This window comes from Antennarius striatus, chromosome 4 (assembly GCF_040054535.1).
Source record: "Antennarius striatus isolate MH-2024 chromosome 4, ASM4005453v1, whole genome shotgun sequence".
NCBI lineage: Eukaryota > Metazoa > Chordata > Actinopteri > Lophiiformes > Antennariidae > Antennarius > Antennarius striatus.
In genome coordinates, this window is record NC_090779.1 from 9,340,324 (window position 1) to 9,359,358 (window position 19,035).

The following is a 19,035-nucleotide window of genomic DNA, read 5'->3' on the forward strand; positions in this document are numbered from 1 at the left end:
GTTGCAGTACATTCCTACATTTTCACCTGATCATTGCAAAGCGAGGAACGGAGTCATTACATTATCATGAACCACAGAACACACTCACGGATTGATACCCTGCGGATAGAAATGGTCTCATCTGTCAAAGGACTGAACACCTTTAATTAACAGACCTGTGAGCCCAAAATATCTCCCACTCACTTATTTCACAAATGATGAAATAGCCACTGCAATCCATAAGCCTCTCATGGGGGAGGCTCAGTTTCATAATTTTCATTGGGGAAGTCTAGTCAGCCATGACTCTACTTTGGATTCTCATACCATTATTTATTATTTAGACTTTAATTCCACAGTATATTGACGTGGACAAATCAATGCTGTATGTGGGGGTTGATATTGTAGTGGGTCTATACAGGACTAAATGACCACCGGCAGTGGTCCCTGCAATTCAGTGCAGACCGATTGATTTTGCAGTCTCCAATAGGTTATCCTCAGCCCTTTTGATAGGAGGAACCACGTTCAAAGAGCATTCTGCCATTCCACCTCAGCTTTAACAGCAGCATTGATTTGGGATATTTCTTTAGATGGCAGGTGATATTTTTGACAATAAAACTGTTGACTTTCGTGTGAAAGCTTTGAAGATGGTGAAAACGCCCAGTATGTATAAAACAATATGCTGCTAAGGGGTAAAAATAATCAGAAAGTCAGTGGCTAAGGATGATCTGACAGTGTGATTTTTCTTTCACCTTCAATGATGACTCCAACAATTTACAACCAATAATCATAATGATCTATATGTGAGCAAGCTGGAACAGCCCGTTGGTAATTGAAACACACGCCTGAGGCAGTAACTTTCACATAAATCATAAATTCTTGGTGAAGCTTTGTCACATTCACAGCTGCAAAACACAAGTTTGATGAAAGAGTCAACCTCACAAACGATTTTACCTTAAGGGACTTACTAATCATCTGCCACAGCGTGTCCTCTCGTGGCAGTAATCACACAGGTACAGGGCTAACCGGTTGCTTAGAATGAAGACTAGGGGATTGAGACCACCCTTCATTATGTCTAATTTCCATAGATGGGGGGATGATTTTGCTCTCATACTTATGAATAATGGGCACAGCCTCCTGGAGCTCATTTCCAGGAAGCCATCATCATGCTTAAGTATGGCCTAATGATCACATGGATAAGGTGAAGGGCTGGCATTCATGATTAATGTCCTCACGTCTGTCTCCACAGAAAGACGGCTTCCACTCTCAGGAAGTCTCACAACTTTGATCATTGACCACAGAACATCACACACTCAGAGAAAATAAGAAGCATAATGAGTCACTGGGGTCGGAGGATTTTTATCACTGTGAACTTCACCTGCTGTATTATCACACATGTAGCTCAACACAATGATGACAACAGATGAGGAAAGTCATACAATATTCAAGTTATACATGGTTGATTATTGTAAGCAAATTACATATACAGGTCATAAATACAGTATACTTGAGTGTTGCAATGTTATTTACTTTCTTTCAAGATATTGTCCTTTACTTTGGATTTTTTTATTTTATTTTCAATGTCCTTCACTTTTCTTGTATTCATTTCTATCTTCTTTTATTAAGATTAAACTTTTGTTTTGTCCTATTTTTTTGATTTTATTCCATGAATGATGTTGTCTTTTTAAACATCATTTTATCTTTAGTTATCTATGACTTTGTTATTTTGATTCACTTTTATTTTGTCATTATATTCCATCTCTACTGTATTTGTTGCCCAGTACCGTGACATTCTTCTTCTTTGCTTTTATATCACTTGTTGTGTATTTTGTTTTTCTATCCACAATTTTAATACACTCTTCTTTGTCTTCTGTCTTGTTTCTCTGCACGGTTTTGATGGTTACAGACTTCATGCCGCTTTCCTGCCTTTGTGTTGTCTGTCAAACCACTTTAGAAATGACTGTTTATAAAGGTGCTACATGAATAAAGATGACTATTATAAATTATTCTACAAAACAAAAATTTTTTCAACTTAGAGAGCTTATCTTAACCTTAAGATTCATAATTAAATTTCTTGACCTTTAATTATTCACATGAAACAAGACATGTCCCCTGGTTGAATTGTTGTTACGCATGTTGGAGCCAAACCATTCATCTAGCAGTATACTTGGCAGAGATGAACTCATTAAATTTTGGAGCAGATCCCAACAAGGGAGTGAATATGTGAATTTTTTCATCTGTTGTTTTTTTTTTAAACTATCGTAAGATACCAGACACATTTGGAAGAAACTTGGCAGAAGAATTAGCCTGTATCACAGAAGAATTCATACATTTTGGACTGAATCTCTGTAACGGGTAGGATTCAGATTTAATAATATTTCGTAGATCACAAATAAACTACTTGACAGATTTTCATAAAAGTTGGTGGAAGACTGGGGTATGTGCCAAAAATATATAAAACACATTTTTAAGTGGAGAATTGCTGGGCCTTGGCAGCAGCTAGTGCTCAACTTAGTTTTCCTTTCATAACTTTTGGTTGCAGGATTTTTACTATTTCATTCACATTTTTGTCAGCCTTAATTTACATAAGATTATGAAAAACCTGGGTTCATTTTTGTTGCTCAACAAGCCGAATCATGAGTTGTTGTTTTGTTTTTTTTAAATTTCACATACTGTTTTCAAAGTTTCCATCGTTATTTACTTTAACAAATCATTTCTGTTATCATGCTGCTTCCTGCTTCATTTACTACAGAATCTTTTTTCTGCCCACTAGGTGGCGCCAACACAAACGGATACTGGAAAGCTTCCACAACAACAAGGTCACATGTACCTAGCCTATGCAATGATCTCAGCAGGGTGGGAATATCCACTTTAGAATGGCTTTCACCAAAAGTTGCTGCTCTGCAAAAAAAAAATTATTAAATGTGAAAAATTCAATGCAAGAATTATAAGTCTGTCTTCTACTTGTCAGTTCTCCCTCTTGTGCCTCACATCTCCTATGCAGCAACATTCTTATTGAAGAGAGTCACTGGATTAAGTCTGCTTCATGCACAGCACATTATGTCTCACAGCTCAGTCTTCTGACAAACCACTGTGTCAATAACTGGTTCAATACATTGGAATCTCTCGGTGAAATCTGTGGCTTTGGGTTACGCACACGCACTACAGGATTTCTGTCAGCACTCCATATTTGTCTATGTGATCAGCCCGTCCGTCAGGTCATATTAATATAAGTATGTAGGAATCCCATGATCCCATACCCCTTGTCGCTGGTCGACCACAAAATTGATCCCCACATACCAGCTGTCAATCTGTTACATGAGATGCTTAAGACCTAACTGTAAAGGCTGCCTAGAAGGCATGTCATTTCACCAAATCACAAAGCTACAAAGGACTGAAAGATCGTGTTTCAATGAGGCATAGCTGAAATTCTTATAGTCACCAGCCTGGAGATAAATGACACGAGCATGCTGTAAATGTTTTCTCATCTTCTGCCAGTAACTCACGTGTTGTGTCTGATCAGACTGGAGTATGGCTGCGTTTGTTGCTCTAATAAGGACTTGAGATGTACAGCATGTTGTCTGTGACTCTGGCTATATATGAATCCTTTCTGTTCCAGTAATACAGGCAGAGGCTAACCACACATATAAACTGAACAGGCTTTTAGTTGGTCTCTGCAAGAATAGTTTTCAATGAAACAAGTGCTAGCCAAATGTAATAATATATGGTTGTGTATGTGCATATAAATATGTATGTACATAGGTATTTATCTATGTATGTAGATCTAGATGGATGATCACTACTTATTTTCAGCCCTGCATTTTATAGTTTCTGTATTATTATTTTTTTAGTAGAACCACGAACTCGCTGACACTCAGTGGGTGTACACCTCTGGTGAAGTCATCAATCAGGTGTTGCATCACTGAACACATACAGTAGAATATAGCACCAACAATAAACTGCATTTCTTTACCACACATATCCACGACCCTGGACGTCATTCTTAATATTGAGGATGATGGATCTGTTTATCTTTCACTGATATATGAATTCCATTTAATCTAATAAATATCTGAATGTCTCCTCTCATCACTACTGATAGCTCATTGTTAACCTGCTGTTACGCAACACATAAGGACAGCTTTCCAAACACAGATTTAAATGTACCAGAATTGGACAGTAATACAAAGCCCATGTGCATAGTGATGCATCACTACATGTTGTTTTCACCTGAATAGTTATATTTTGAGTGCTCTATTCTATACTCATGAATTAAAAGAACCTATATTGTAATTTTGAAGAAAGAAAAAGAAATCAAAATATGTCAATTTTTAAAGATTTCTTTCAGAAAACAAGCTGGCAAAGATGGGATTTGTTAGTGGAGGTTATATAGCATTGGTCTCATTTATTTAATGTGAAAGACCGGGCCAAAGATTTTTCAATTTACAGGAATTGATCAAGAAAACAATGTTCATTAATTAATTGAACAAAAAATTCATTCACACAAATTTCTATCACTTTTGTGTTTCTATATAAAGTACTGCTTTGTATGAATATAATTCAATTATAATTCAACTGTGGATTAGTAGTTGTGAGGAAGTATAAGATTTTGTATTAAATGCAGATAACAGATGTGTGATCCGGTGTAAAAACAAAAAAAGAGTTTATGGAAGTGTCACACTAGAGGATGGCTGCTAAATATTGTTTTCTTATTCATTTTTCTTGAGGTTTGTAATGTCTTCGTTTTTTCAACTTTTGTCTTAAAATTAAGATTTTTAGTTTTCTGTTCAGTTAAATTTTTATAATACATGATAGCTGTCAAGTGTAAGAGTTAATAAAGTTCAGATATAAAACAAATGTGACATTACATGAAGACAAGAGATATGTAGTCATGTGGACGTCTCATCACTGCTGCATCGACTGAAGTCATGGTGACCTAAACTAAAGCCACCTCCTATTTTGGCGAGTTTTGGAAGAATAAAATACTGTTTCAGTTAAATCTTCAGTTTTCATTTTCATATCAGTTAATTTTTTCCCCACACCTATCTTTATATTTTAGTGTAAATTAGCTCTGTAAACTTAGTTCTCACAGACAACAGAATGTAAACACGTGATGTCATCCTGGTAATATACGGTCATGAGGCAGAACTAAACGTTTATCTGTAAACCCTAACCCAAAGCTCTGGACAACATTCTTGTGGTAAATCTCCTCATGCAACCAAAACAACAAAAACAAAAAGCTTCTAATTCTATACCGAAATGTCCAACAACACCTGAGGGACTTTAAGACTGTAGTCATCAGACAAAGCTGCCTACATTTTTTTGTACATTAGCCTCTTGCTCCTGCCATCAACCAGAGAATCTAAAAACTGTAGCATTACCTGAGCAGACAATCTGACAGGTTTGTGGTTCACCAAGACAAACAGTGTCACACTGATAAATGAAATGCTGTATTTACAGCCGTCCCTCAGTACTGCAGCGGATCCTTTCTGACCACTGAGAAGTGCCATGTGTGCATCAGAAGGTGCAGAGTCACTGCTTCACAACCGGAACGTTGTGGACTGACATATTCAAAGCCATTCATCATTTTCAGGAGGTGCTGCTCCTCTTCCTGGTCCTCGGCCTCCTCTTCAGAATTTCTTCCTCTTGGTCACTTTCACAATCCCGCTGAAATGATTCAAAGAACAGATTTAGTCATTCCTGCAAGGTTTAGCACAGGTAGTTCTCCAACAGCGAGCTCTTACCCCGTCCTGCTCAGGCTGCTTGTGGCCTTTCTTCATGATCCGAGTTAAGTGGTTGCACAGGGCAACGATTCTGAATGACAGCTGTTGGACAGATAGTGGGTTAAAGCATCAGAAAGGAAATAGACCATGGAAATATAACCATGGTTATAAATACTGGGGTTTACCTTCCACCTGCGTCTAGCATACTGTCTCCTGAAGTTCTCCAGGTTGACCACAGACAGTCTCTTCACCATGGCCTGTCTGGTATTCCGAGGCTGCAGACACACAATGGGGTGTGATAGGAGAGGAAGCTTTCATGTGAAATATTCAAGCATGTTCAAAAACATGGGATTGATCTCATTTTAATTCTGAGGTGAAACAAAAGTTACGACGATACACGAGAGCAACAAAACACAATAAGAGATGAAAATTTATTTCAGTGCCGGCACAACAGTGATAATTGTCATTGTGCACATCAAAAGTGACAGCAAAGATGTGTAAAGACGTGTGCATGTCAAGAAGATTAAAACCACTGATGAGTAGGTGACACATTCACAGGACCTTCTCCAAGAAATAAATAAAAATGTTTCTTTAAATATATTCTTCCTTCAGTAAAAGTGCGGATGTGACTACTTATGTAACACATGTAATAAACAACTATCATTTTAACAAAAACTCTAAAAAAAAAAAAAAAAAGAATGGAATGAGAAAATAAATCAAAATGTGAACTTCTAGTGTATTCAACTGAAAAACTATTGACTTGTTCTGGAAGTAAACACACTGTGACACATAAAGAAAACATTTATAATCAGCAATCGTTATAAATACTGAATCAAAATCCAAAGCTACCTTCATTTGTTCCAATAAATAAGTCCAATTAAACAAGACACGCTCAGGATGTCCCCACTTTTGAACATCACTGAATCGAGACAGTTAAAACCTGTGTAGCTGTTAACCACATTTGTTGTTAACAGTGCATATGACAAAAACATGATTGTAATGTGATGTGCAATAAAATATTTAAAAAAAACACTTCAGTACATCAATGTGTACATAAAGTATCATCAAAGATTTTACGTCCTGGAAATCCTCATAAGACTAACTGCCCCCATTCAGTGAGCCCAAGTCTAAATTTTAAATATAAATGTAAAAAATGAATTGAAAAAAGAAAAAAAGAAAAAAAAAGTAAAATATACCTCGTCAGCATTTGGTTGCTGTGTGTAGAAAGTTTGATTAAAAAGATTATTTGATGGCACAAACACAAGAAGAGATGGACTGAATGTCGCTTTACCCTCAAACTACTTTCCTTATTGTGTTGTATGTACACTATTAAAGTAAGCATGTATAGTATGGACTAGTAAAGTTCAAGATATTTGCTCAGTTGCTTGTTAGATTACTTTAACTGTAATGTACTGATCCACAGAGTTCACACATTAAAAAGAAAATAGAAATTAAGAAAATTTAAAAATGCAACTATACTTTTTAAATCCTGTGCTGCTGGGGGGGGGGGGGGGGGGAATCAACATGTCAAACAGCCAGTGAAGCGTCTGAACGCCATTCATCGTCCTTCTCCGTTAGCTTATGCTAGCCTGACTCTGTGAGTGGCTGCTTGGCGTCGGGACACAGTTCCCTCCTGCAGGACTGATGCAGCAGCTCCATCAGCGCCTGCTTCACGTCCGTATTCAGGCTGCTGCAGAGGATGCTGCCATTGGCTCCTTCTGAGCGCAGAGAGCTCGTCACCTCCTGCAGCCACTGCAGCTCGGAGTTCAGCTCCTGCCTCAGAGCGTCCAGCTGACGCTGCCTCTGGCTATACTTCCCGCTGATGCTCTCCAGACTGGAATCTATAGCCTTCATGTCCTCCTGCAGCTGCCTCCTGGTGGCCTCCACTTTACGGAACTCATAATGGACCTGGGACAACTGCTTCCTCGCTGTCTCGCTCTCCTCCTTGTACCAGGCCTCCTTGTCGTTGTAAATGGTGAGCAGCGCTTCTATATCGCCCTGCAAAGTGTGGTGGGCTCCTGCCACCTCCGACAGCTCGGCCTCCATCAGATTGACGTCCTCCATAACATGGGCAAAACGCTCAAAGTTGGCGTATGTGTTGTTCTGGGGCATGCTGGAGTGGGACTGGATGGTGTACTCCTTCAGACGCTTGGTCTTCAGCTGCTCCACTCCGTTCTCTGCTGCGGGGGCAGCGCTATCCTCTAGCATGGAGCCAAAGGACTTCAGACAGAAGGGTGGAGGGGGGACACCGAGTGAGAGGTCTGTCTCATTGTAAACACATACGACAGTCAATATTCCAGCAGACGTTGCTCTGTAGGGTTAGTGTGTGACCCTACAGCAAAAGCCATGGCAGGTAAGAGTGCCAAAAAAAACCTCCAAAGTTCTTGGATTAATGCTGGTATCCCGACGGGACGAGGACTCCACAGCAAAACACCATTCACATGCAGCAGTCGGACTGGATGTCTTCAACATTACAGGCTGTTAAATATCCATTCCATCAAAAACAACAATTAGTGAGATCTGACTTCAGATTGAATCCCTGAATTTCTGGAAGTTTGAACAGTGAGAATGATTTTCCCTGAGACAGGGTGTGGCACACTGAAGGAAAACCCCACAGGAACTGTGATAAAGTATGTTTCCGATGAGGCTGAACACACATTAACTGTTAGTGGGTGTTTTACTAGTGGGTTCATCCCCCCCCCTCCAAGAAGTAGAATGACCTTTATTCACATGTTACACTTGGAATGAACTGTACTGTATTTAGAAGGTGGGGTTCTGTCATTACTGAGAATACAAAAACATGCAATAAAGCGCATAAATCATACCTTAATCCAATGGTGGTTGAGGGCTTCTTGAATGGTCATCCGTTTTCTGAAATAAGAGGAAAACCGAGCAGCTGTGTAAATACACTGGAACTCTGGAAGTGTGGAGAGGAGTCATGCTCTAATGTCTAACATGTCGGGAGAACTTTCACAGGAATACCAGCTATCCTGGAGGTGCTTTTAAATGGAAACACGTGGAAAGTAACTTGACTCACGTGGCACAAAGAAAGAGCAGCACTGTATTTCATAGGGATTAGCCTCTGGTATAAATAATGTTTACTTTCATTAATTTCATTGAGATATGGGTAAGTCCTCACTCTGTTTCTTTGGCTCCCACTCGCATGAGCGATTTGGGATCTAACTCGCTTGAGCCTTATCGCAGTGATACGTCTGACTTTGGGCTTTGCGTTCAAGCTGCCTGGCTTGACCTTTGGCGCTTCCGCTGCTCAGCAACCCCTTTTTACCTTCTGTCCTTCTCCAGGAGCTGCCTGATGAAGCTCTTCGCCAGCTCGCTCGTGTTGCTGAAGAGCTCCTCGTCAAAGTCGTAGTTCATGGCCGAGATGTTTCCGAGCGTTTCCTGTTTCGAGTCGCCGAGGAAAGGCGAGGCGCCACTCAAACTGAAACCAGGACATATGTTTTCATGTGTCATTAATAATCAATTTAGGTACATGGAGATTGCCCTTAATCACGACTCCTTCCAACTTACAGTATATATGTGATGACTCCGATGCTCCTGTGAAGAATGGCACAAGGTTAATCCAGGGTTATACATTGCACTTTGTTGTATGGAAGCAGCAGAGTCAGAGGTAATTAAAGGCTCTTACCACATGTCTGCCTCCAATCCCAGCGGCTCATAGTTGACTATCTCTGGAGCTGAAAATAGACAACACACACTCGCGCATCACAAACAGCACCAGGACACACACTAAGCCTCCTCTTAAAATGTCCCGTGTAGCAAGCATATCTCATGAAAAACACTTACCGACAAATTCAGGAGTTCCAAAAATGTTTTTGAAATCTGCCCCAGCTTCTATTTTGTGCGCCAGTCCGAAGTCTATGAGTTTGATGCGGGGTAGAGCAACGTTCCTGTCCAGCAGCATTATATTCTCAGGCTTGAAGAGTAAGAAGAAAAACAACGGGAGGCTTTTGTCAGAAGATGTCGACTAACAAGCAAGTCAAACAAGTCACCTGGTGAAAGATGGCCTTTATGTAATCAATGAAGAAAAACAAGTTTTTATTTTATTCAAAAAAAAGTAACATTCTGCTTTTTTGACACACACGAGGTGAGAGGGTTACCATCACACTATTATCTCCTGAATCATCATCTCATTAATCGCAGCATTCACAGGAAAGTTCAGACTTCAATCCGCTGATATGGATTCTTGTAAATCCAGTTAAAAATTCAAAGCTCACACCTAAGTGATATGCAGAGACGCTCACATTATCTTTGACAATAAATTGCCGAGTACATTTGAGTGTGTGTTCTGTCATTTGAACATGTAGAGAAGACCGTTCTCAGTTGAGCCTTGATCTTAAAACTTTTGTCTTGATTGTTCGATGAAAAACATAAAGAGGAAGAGTAGCTGCAGGGCTCTGAGCATCATGGAGCGGCGTGGGATGAGCTGCTCTCTGAAAGTGAAGAGATAACCTAGTGGTGTCTGAATCAGTCTGGCCTTCAGCCACAGAAAACAGGAAGGATGTGTGAGTCCACCAGCACACACATCAGAGACCTTCTTCATCTCTGGCATTGAGTCTGCCTCAGCTAAAGTACATGTTCACATGCTATCATCTTCATCAAAAGACAAAATATATTTGAGTACACGGGGTATTGTGTACCTTCAGATCAAAATGTGTGATCCTCTTTGCATGGAGGTACTGGACTCCATCCAAGATCTGTTTGATAAACTGCGTGGCCTCCTCTTCACTGAGGGACTCCTTCTGCGCCAAGAAATCGAACAACTCTCCACCAGACACCCTGTGAGACACACACAAACACACACACACACGCACGCACGCACGCACGCACACACGCACACACACACACACACACACACACACACACAGACTCATCCTGTGTGCTTAGATAAAACTGGAGCAAGGGCTCTTGAACATTATCTAAAGTGAGCTCTCAGGGTTTCAGGATGCCTCAGATGTGTTTGTGTTAACTATTTCAGTCTGCCCTACTTTGAGTTCTGGTCTTTTCAAATTACAAATCTTGAAAAGCAACTAAAAAGTTGCATAAAGCATCCTTTGACCGATTGGCAGCACATAAACATCATGTTCTCAGTGCTAATTGTGCTCTCCATGTTCCCTGGCACTCAGTGGACCCAGACAAGAGGCCTTTGATGCTCCTTTCTACTGTCCCTGCTACAAATGGAGAGGGTGTGTGTGTCCCGTCCCTCCTGTCTGTCACGATTTGTTTCCACAGCATAACTTCATCATAAATACAGTATTACATATATTTTGATCACATATATTATAATAATTATATGACTTCTAAGAGGGTTTCCCAGGACATGACACATAAAACCAACTTTACACACTTCTTCATCAGTTACTGAAGAAGTGCATTTTGGAATTTCGAGTATTTGTTTTAATTTTGATGTGTTTTGATTTTGTCACTTGAACATTTTTCTTAAAATGTGTAATGAACAAGAATGATAAATCATTGGTTCTATATCACCAGTCTTCGAACATGAAAGCAATTTCCTATAAAACGTCAAACGTTAATACTTTAATAGATCTATAGCTTTTTTTCCCTGAAATGGAACAAAGGTGGGAAAACACAGTCATCCACTGTGTTTTTAGAAGCCTCAGCAGAAACGCAAAAACCCCATCTGGAGAATCCTGGACGTCTTTAAGGTGAAAGATGGATGTAATTTAGCTAAACTAAACAAACTCCATTGTTTAAGATGCACGGATGTGATGTGTTGTAAAATCATTGGGTGACTCACAGTTCCAGGATGAGCACCACATCTGTGCGGTTTTCGTACACATCGTGCAGCGATATGATGTTGGGATGCTGGATCTGCTGCAGGATGTCCACTTCCCTCTCTATCTCCTCTCGTCTCACCCCACGTCTGCTGGCCCGACTCTGGCGTTTCTTGATGAACTTGGCTGCGTATTCGATGCCTGTGCTCTTCTCTTTACAGCGCTTGACAATCGCAAACTGCCCACTACAAACAAAGGAGACGGGAAATCATTACTGAAATCAGTTAAAAATTTGCCATTTTATCATTATGATAGATTTTATCTTTATCTGTCTTCTGACCTCTCTCATTTGTATCATTTTTTAAAATTCTTAACAATTAACAACAGGATATAACAACCGGAGAGAGGAAGTTTCACGTCAAAACGAGTAGAAATATTGAGGTGCAGTCCGCCACTTCCTGTTTCCCATCCAGACAGAGAACAATCAAACGAGACAGCAGATCCTCGCTGCCGGTCCAAACTGCTGTCCTCCTACTCTGCAGACTTTCTGCCAAATTTCTAGCCGCGCTCCCGAGATGGTTACACTGAGAATATCTCAGCATTTCACAATAGAGGACTGATTTAGAGCTCATCTCTCACTGGACTATTGTTTCACACTCCACTGAGTTTTGGCGGATTGCTGGAGTGTAATGAGTTTAAATCCTGATCCACATTAACCCATTATGTGTATTTCTTTTAAAAGATTCCACTAGTAAACTTTCTCGTTAATTGTCCTGAATGGGAGCAATGTTACCCAGGTTAACACGTCAAAAGGTCATGACTTTTTTTTATCAGACCAGCTTTTGTAATCTCGGACCCGTCGTCTGGCGTGCATCCTGCTGCTGAGGGCCGACCTGCCCTCCCACACATTCAGCCTCTCAAATGTCTTGTGGTGGGGGCTTTCTGAGTGATAAGGATGAGTGTTGTCTGTGACAGAAGAGGAACATTCAACCAAGTATGCTAAAGGTATGGTGACCGGGATGGGGGGGTGATGGGGGGGATGCACAAACTTGTCTTCTTATTTCCTCAGCAGGTGTTACAAGGTAGATTCTAGTATCGCTGTGAGGAGTTGTTCAGTGTGTCCACTGAAATCATGATGTCTGGGACGTTAAAAATAGCCCCGTCCACAGGCTAATTCCACACCTGCCATCTCTTCGGTGCTGTTTTGGAGAGGTAAGAGGCCCGCTGAGGATAAAAAGGCTGTCCAGAATTACATGGATACACACCGTGCCACCGCTGCAACACCAACACGCAGCAGTTTACTCTTTGCTCTCAAAAGTGTTTGCACAGAGAGACACCGAGCTCATTGCAAAACAAATACATGGATCAAAAGTCATCATGCTTGCAATTTACAGAAACCCAACTATAAAACCACATCAGTAGGAGACAGCTGAGTTGGTTGTCTTTGTCAGATACACCCCATCCAGTGTACAGACAGGTGGGTGCATCAAACAAGGTTGTCTCAGTCGAAGCAGCGAAACGACTACATGACATTAGAGGGAAGAGGGATCCAAAGTTTAATATCTGACCTGATCAGAACATAAAAAAGTCTTTCTAATAGTTTGTATTGCGGTATTAACGCGTGTTTCTAATAAAATATATGATGAACAAAGATCCAGGGTGTGATTATTAGGCTTTTGCAACTTCATGTCAGGGTAACAGAGACAGCAGGGAGAAGGCATGTCGTAACAATGTCATCAAAGAGTCGGACACACACCGCAAAAAAACAAAAAGCCACAAAGGGAGGGGTGCTGCAGAGGAGCTGCGGTGTGGAATCTCAAATGCTGCCTATCTGTTCCATCTACGGGACAATTTCCATGCCTGAGACATCCCTGAAAGGCTGACCCCGTTAGAGATGACGGTGGTAATGTGTCAACTGAAGAGGAGGGTAAGCAGATTCCTCTTGTAAAAACAGACGTGAAGTGTCCCATGGGAGGAGCCGTCACACGGGCGGGGGGCAGCAGCGGTGTCCTTGATTTGCCTGTTAAGCCAAACCTCTCGTCATGAGTGTCGGAGCCCCAAAAGTGAGAAAGTGTACAACATGAATGTCAGGGCAAGGTCTCACTTCAGTGTTGTCACAAAGTGTGGAGACAGCAGGGATGCTGGAGGTGGTATTCCACCACGGGCCGGGCGTGCCGGCTGTCTTAGCTCTAAGCCGGCCAGCGGGGCTGTGAGTACCATCTCCCTGCTGAGTTTCCACTTCCAACAGCTGAAGGTCATTATCTACAGCCAAGGTTGGAAGGAATGTGGCGCCGTCCCAATATTTAAACACATTTCTCAAGCAAACAACCTCTGGGGTGATGTGACAAAGACGGCCAGATTTGAAACTGGGTAAATCCCATCGTATCTGTAAATTCAGTAAAGAAAGACGGGACTAATCAATGAAGTATGTTCTATATAGACTACAGTGCAAGAAAGCCCAAAGACAATTTGGTTTATCAATTGTTTCTATATAGCACAAAGAGGTCAGCTTTCTCTACATTGATGTTTGCGCTCCAGCATCGCTCCTTGTCAAACAGGAACTCTGGGAGCGTCCAGAGGTCAACACGGAGTTCCCTTCATCATCCTGCATAAAATTAACACATTTTCACCCAGTGAACAGCAGGAATGTCCGTCCCGCAGGAGATGACTGCATTCCTCCCTGCCCCTCATTGACGCATGCCTGTCGGGGTTCTAGATTTTTCATGTACAGTAAATCCCCTTGGAGAAATTCTAGCACTTAACTGCAGTCATCAGCAGCACCTGTCTGCCTCACGACTGTCAGCTCCTTTCACTTCAACACATCTAGTGTTCAGGGTCCAGCTTTAAGTGGGCATCGTTGCCCGATTCGTTTGCTCCTGCAGGAATTTGCTGAGTATTTCTGGATGATTAAAATATAGCAGTGCATAGAGACAGATTTTGGGACACTTTTCACATCCAGTATTTGATGTGACCATTTCAGTTTTCCTGCATCGGGAGGTAGACGTTTGGGTTATTTCTTAACAACATTAACAATTTTGTGCAACTGCACTTAGGGCATAATCATAGGTTATAACTATTAATGTCATTGAATTATTGTAGAACCGAGTGACTTTTGATTACATGAAAATTAATTCAATGACGTACCTCTGTCCTGACATGTGACCTGTATTTTGTGGGGTGGCAAAAAAAGTCTCACAATAGAAACGCTGTGTTAGAATAAGAAGAATTCCCATTTTTATGATGCAACGTAACTGCCCAGAACCTTATAGTTAGCTAACTACTATAGCTAAGGTTGTTTAGGTGCCTGGATCTCAGTCAGTCACAAGCCGTCACATTCCAACTCACCATCTGAAAGACTCTTCTAATTCATTTACCATTGCTCAGAAAATGTAATTCATGCTTGAGAAATTTTAATGGGGGCTATCTGTGGCTTGAATTCAGCATACATTCTATAACAGGGGTGTCAAACTCATTTTCCCCAAGGGCCACATCAGCATAATGGCTGTCCTCAAAGGGCCAGCTGTAACTAATAAATGAAACTAAATGTAACTCAATGTAAAGTAAAATAAAAGTAATACTGTAATCCTGTAATACTGAATATATTACTTATTTGAGTTACAAACATTATAGTTGAACAGAAAAAATATGTTTGCTTGTTGCTCTGTTATTACATAAATCCTTCAAATTTGTCAGGTTATTAAACCCACAGAACTCCGTCAATCAAGGATCCAATTATCAGAGTGAATAAAGAAAAATAACATCAAACACAAGATATTAACTTTATTTTTCGTCCAATTAAAAATAGCCTTAATTACTGCATTGTGGGAAATGTAGTTTTTGGTCAAAGGACGCTTTTGGCCTACTTATTTTTAGACACTGACCTTTTATGCTCTTGCGGGCCACATTAAATGATGTGACGGGCTACATTTGGCCCCCGGGCCTTGAGTTTGACACATCTGTTCTATAATAATGATTACATTCTGAGAACAAAGTCAGAATTCTGATTGTTTTTTTAAAACTTCTGATTCCATCCAGGTAGCACAGCGGGTAGCGCTGTTGCCTTATAGCAAGAAGGTACTGGGTTTGATTACTTTTCAGTTTGTATGTTCCCCTCATGTCTGCGGGGGTTCTGTCTGAGTTCTTCAGCTTACTCCCACCTCCAAAAAAGAAAGAAGAAGAAAGTCCACTTTATTAATCCCATGCGGTGAAATTGTCTCACACATGCAGCTTAGGTGAATTGGTCATGCAAAGTTGCCCGTAAGTGTGAACGTGTGTGTGTTTCTTTGTCTTTCATGTGATGCCACAATGAGCTGGTGTCTCCTCCAGGGTGTACCCCGCCTTCCGGCCGTAGCCAGCTGAGATAAGCACAAGCAAGCCCGTGACCAGCGATGTGTGTAAATGGCTGTAGACAGAGTCACGGAGTCGGGACGGTTTGTACAAACCCACAAGAAGCCTGAGAAGTTTTCATGTCCACTACGGTAGGAGGGAGTTTATAAACCTTCACAGCATCGGTGTCTAGCATTGTGTACAAATGTCCACAGTAGATGGTCCAGGGTGGAATGATCAAAATTAGACAACAACCAATGTGTTGATGACAGGTAGCATGCACTAAGTCCTTCCTTCCTCTGCTTGCGTCACGACTCATCGCCGTCTCACCAATGTGGTGGCAGCTGTGGGCTCACATTGTGACACTCACTGCTGCGTGTCACCATTAGTGTCATCAGTCAGATTGTAAGACAGGGACAGTTGTTTGTAACTAAGACAATCTCACAACAAAAACAAAGGCTTGATTAAACAGGAAAGGAGAAACTCTGAGTACGACAGTGGGGGGTCTCGATACTTCAAGTCTGCCAATAAGGGGGGACAACATGATGAATTGACTTTCCTGCAGTGAATGGCTCAACAATTCAATAGAATGCATCTTGGGTCTTTTTAGGGCCCCCTCATCAAAATTCCCCACCCTCACGCGAGGACAACTGAGTAACAGTTCCATTGTTGCGTATGTTGTAAAGGTCTGAACCCAAAGCTCTCATTTATTGTGGGTGGCGTGGGAGGGGTCCTCCAAGCTCGATGCAGAGCTGTCACAACAAGGCAGAACAAATAGAAGAACAAAATGCAGCTGCAGAACTGATGATAAAATAGTTTTTTTGTTTTGTTTTCATTTGCAGACATTTGTGGCTTAAAGGTTTGTCATGACGTTGGAGAATAAAATCTCCAACGAAGACAAAGCAGACTGTTTAAAATGACAACCCATCACTCTCAAAGAAGACAGAGGACAAAAAGCTCAGACAAGGCAACACAATTTCTCCATTATCAACAGTTCCATGATGAGCTAGCCATAATAATAAGACTCAAGACACATGGAATCCTCCCTCTACAGTTTGAAATGACATTAATGTCATTATTATAAGAGGTGAATGTTCCTGGGTCACTCCAAAACTTGTTCAGTTCCTCTGTCATGAGCTCAAATCCGACATCTAGTTGCTTGAATATACATCAAGGACAACAAACAGAGCGAAGCGTGTCTCCATGGAGATAAGACACTCTCAATAAGCATTTGTGATAAAGGAATGATAAAGAACTAAAAATGATCAAAGACACGGTATAATTCCTGTACTGAGTCGACTGACACTTTTTTGTCTTATTATTTAATACAGAATTAAATTATAATTTTACACATTTATCAAAGTTGTGTCTTTAAGGTACAAGTACACATTAACAATGGTTCTTTATGCCTTAAAAAAAGGAGCCTGATTTGAATATGTAACAGTTATTATTTAGGTGAACTGCCTGACGTCCTCGTCCGCCGGGGAGGGTAATATTTTCATCAGCATCGGTTTGAAACTATCTCAAACTATTTGAAAGCTTTAGTTTCCACTTAACCGAAGCCACTTTTATGAAGAACGTCTCACTGGACTTGGGATTAGAGCTCAGTTTCATTAAAAGCTTTGGGCCTTGTGGGGTGAGTGCTGTCTATAGCGGCAGCCCTAAAGACATTACATTCTTTTTTCATTCAAATATTTCACAAAGGATCTGGAAAGAGGACCCTCCCTACAGGTGTGTAAATGCAGCTGGAACACACATTTTAATAACACATCCTGTCAGGGTGTGTCTCAGAGGCTGCTGGTTGATGACCACTAAAGGCTGGGTCAGGGTGTGTGTGTGTTGTGGTAAGCAGTGACAGTCTGAGGGTAGACACTTTCACACCCTCTGTATCACTCAGCAAGGGATGCACATGCTCAAGCTGCCCTTACATGCAAAATGGATTTATAGCTTCCTCGAATCCAAACTTCCTTTAATGCATTTCCCCCTGAGACGCCGGTATCCTCACCATCTGATCTGTGTGGACATCATCAGTCCATACACAACCCAAACAGAGCTCGTTCCTTTTAGAGTGCATCCACTTTTGAAACTTAATCTCTATAAACTTCAGCCTACATTGACACGACGACACTCCCCAGTTCATGCTTCAACAGGCCAGCTGTTTGCATACCTACGTACACACACGGGGGTAACGGCGTTCAGCGGAGGGCTGAATCACACTCTGACTCACACAAGTTGAGAAAGATCACTTTTCTGAGGGTTACAGTTTAACATCTGCTACTCCACACATTTCATTAAACAGCTTTTAATGTACTCACCTCCCGAGCACTTCACCAATTTCGTAGAATTCATCCACATTTTGTTGCTTGAAATCTGCCATGCCGGGTGTCTTCATTGGTTTTAGTGTATCTCCTCAATATGTGCCACGCACTGCTTTTCTCCACCCTGCTGATTCAAAGAGGTGTTGATATCTGATTGGAGTCATGACAATTTTAACTGCATGTTCCAGCATGCAGTATAGCATTCTTCCATTTCAGAGTTGTGCCTATTTTCACTGTTTTGGAAAGGATAAATACTATAGGTTGACCAGCAGAAGAAAGAAACTCACTTTCACTCGTCTAAGTACTAATTACTGGCTTTAATAAAGGTGCCAGTATGGGCAGTCAACAGTTTAGTTTGAGTGATTATAGCAGGATTACTAAAGAACATGTTGGGTAAGGAGAGCAGGGATATCAGAAAAATCTGCCTCTGTTGAAACATTTTGTCTGGTTAAGTCTGAAAATGGCAGCAACATGTGTCCCAAAACTGTCAGAATTAAGAGCTCAATGCTTGGACTGTAAAAACAGGGAGATAGATTAATTGCACACTATGAGTGGGTTGATGAGTGCATTCAGAAAAAGTGAGAAACTGCCCTACAAGACCACAGACTTTCTATCAGGCTTCATGCAACCTGTTGTGACTGCAGAGCGGATGTCCTACCTTCTGTCCGGCCGATGATTAAGTTCTACTGCTGGTGCTCCGGTGTCCTCATGGCTTCACTTCAGGCACAACTCTCCTCCTTCAGTGTCTGTTGTTTTCTGTCACATATGGCAGCACCATCAGGCTTTTGTGTCTGCAGAAGTCCCTCCCCCCCGACGGCTCTATTATGAAACTGCAGCATGACAGAGGCAGGCTATCAATAGAGATGACTGACATGTCTGCTATTTATTCTGAACAAACATTCTAGGAAATGATCATACTGTGAGCTGCTCGTTCGGCTT

The 19,035-nt window shown here is 41.2% G+C and overlaps 1 protein-coding gene across 3 annotated transcripts; it reads right to left on the bottom strand.

Moving 5' to 3' along the window:
- Window positions 1-1,557: 1,557 nt before the first annotated feature.
- dapk2b (death-associated protein kinase 2b) lies at window positions 1,558-18,982 on the bottom strand. 3 transcript variants are annotated; one of them, XM_068313832.1, is made up of 12 exons: window positions 18,755-18,982; window positions 18,094-18,220; window positions 11,476-11,697; window positions 10,358-10,496; window positions 9,504-9,633; window positions 9,346-9,394; window positions 9,228-9,254; window positions 8,986-9,138; window positions 8,525-8,570; window positions 5,885-5,974; window positions 5,721-5,801; window positions 1,558-5,643 (listed from the first exon to the last, which is right to left on the bottom strand). In XM_068313832.1, exons 2-12 carry the CDS (start codon window positions 18,168-18,170, stop codon window positions 5,566-5,568), a joined length of 1,092 nt encoding a protein of 363 aa, XP_068169933.1. In that variant the 5' UTR covers window positions 18,171-18,220; window positions 18,755-18,982; the 3' UTR covers window positions 1,558-5,565. The 3 variants fall into 3 exon arrangements, with proteins under 3 accessions (XP_068169933.1, XP_068169931.1, XP_068169932.1); XM_068313830.1 differs by lacking the exons at window positions 1,558-5,643; window positions 5,721-5,801; window positions 5,885-5,974 and adding an exon at window positions 5,990-7,919; XM_068313831.1 differs by lacking the exons at window positions 1,558-5,643; window positions 5,721-5,801; window positions 5,885-5,974 and adding an exon at window positions 5,990-7,919 and having other exon boundaries at window positions 18,094-18,223.
- Window positions 18,983-19,035: the final 53 nt, after the last annotated feature.

Coding starts and splice junctions, on each gene's coding strand:
- dapk2b (XM_068313830.1), bottom strand. CDS start 18,170: ATGAAGACACCCGGCATGGCAGATTTCAAGCAACAAAATGTGGATGAA. Junction 11,698..18,093: donor ATTGGTGAAGTGCTCGGGAG/GTGAGTACATTA, acceptor CTTTGTTTGTAG/TGGGCAGTTTGCGATTGTCA. Junction 8,571..8,985: donor CTCCTGGAGAAGGACAGAAG/GTAAAAAGGGGT, acceptor CTCTTATTTCAG/AAAACGGATGACCATTCAAG.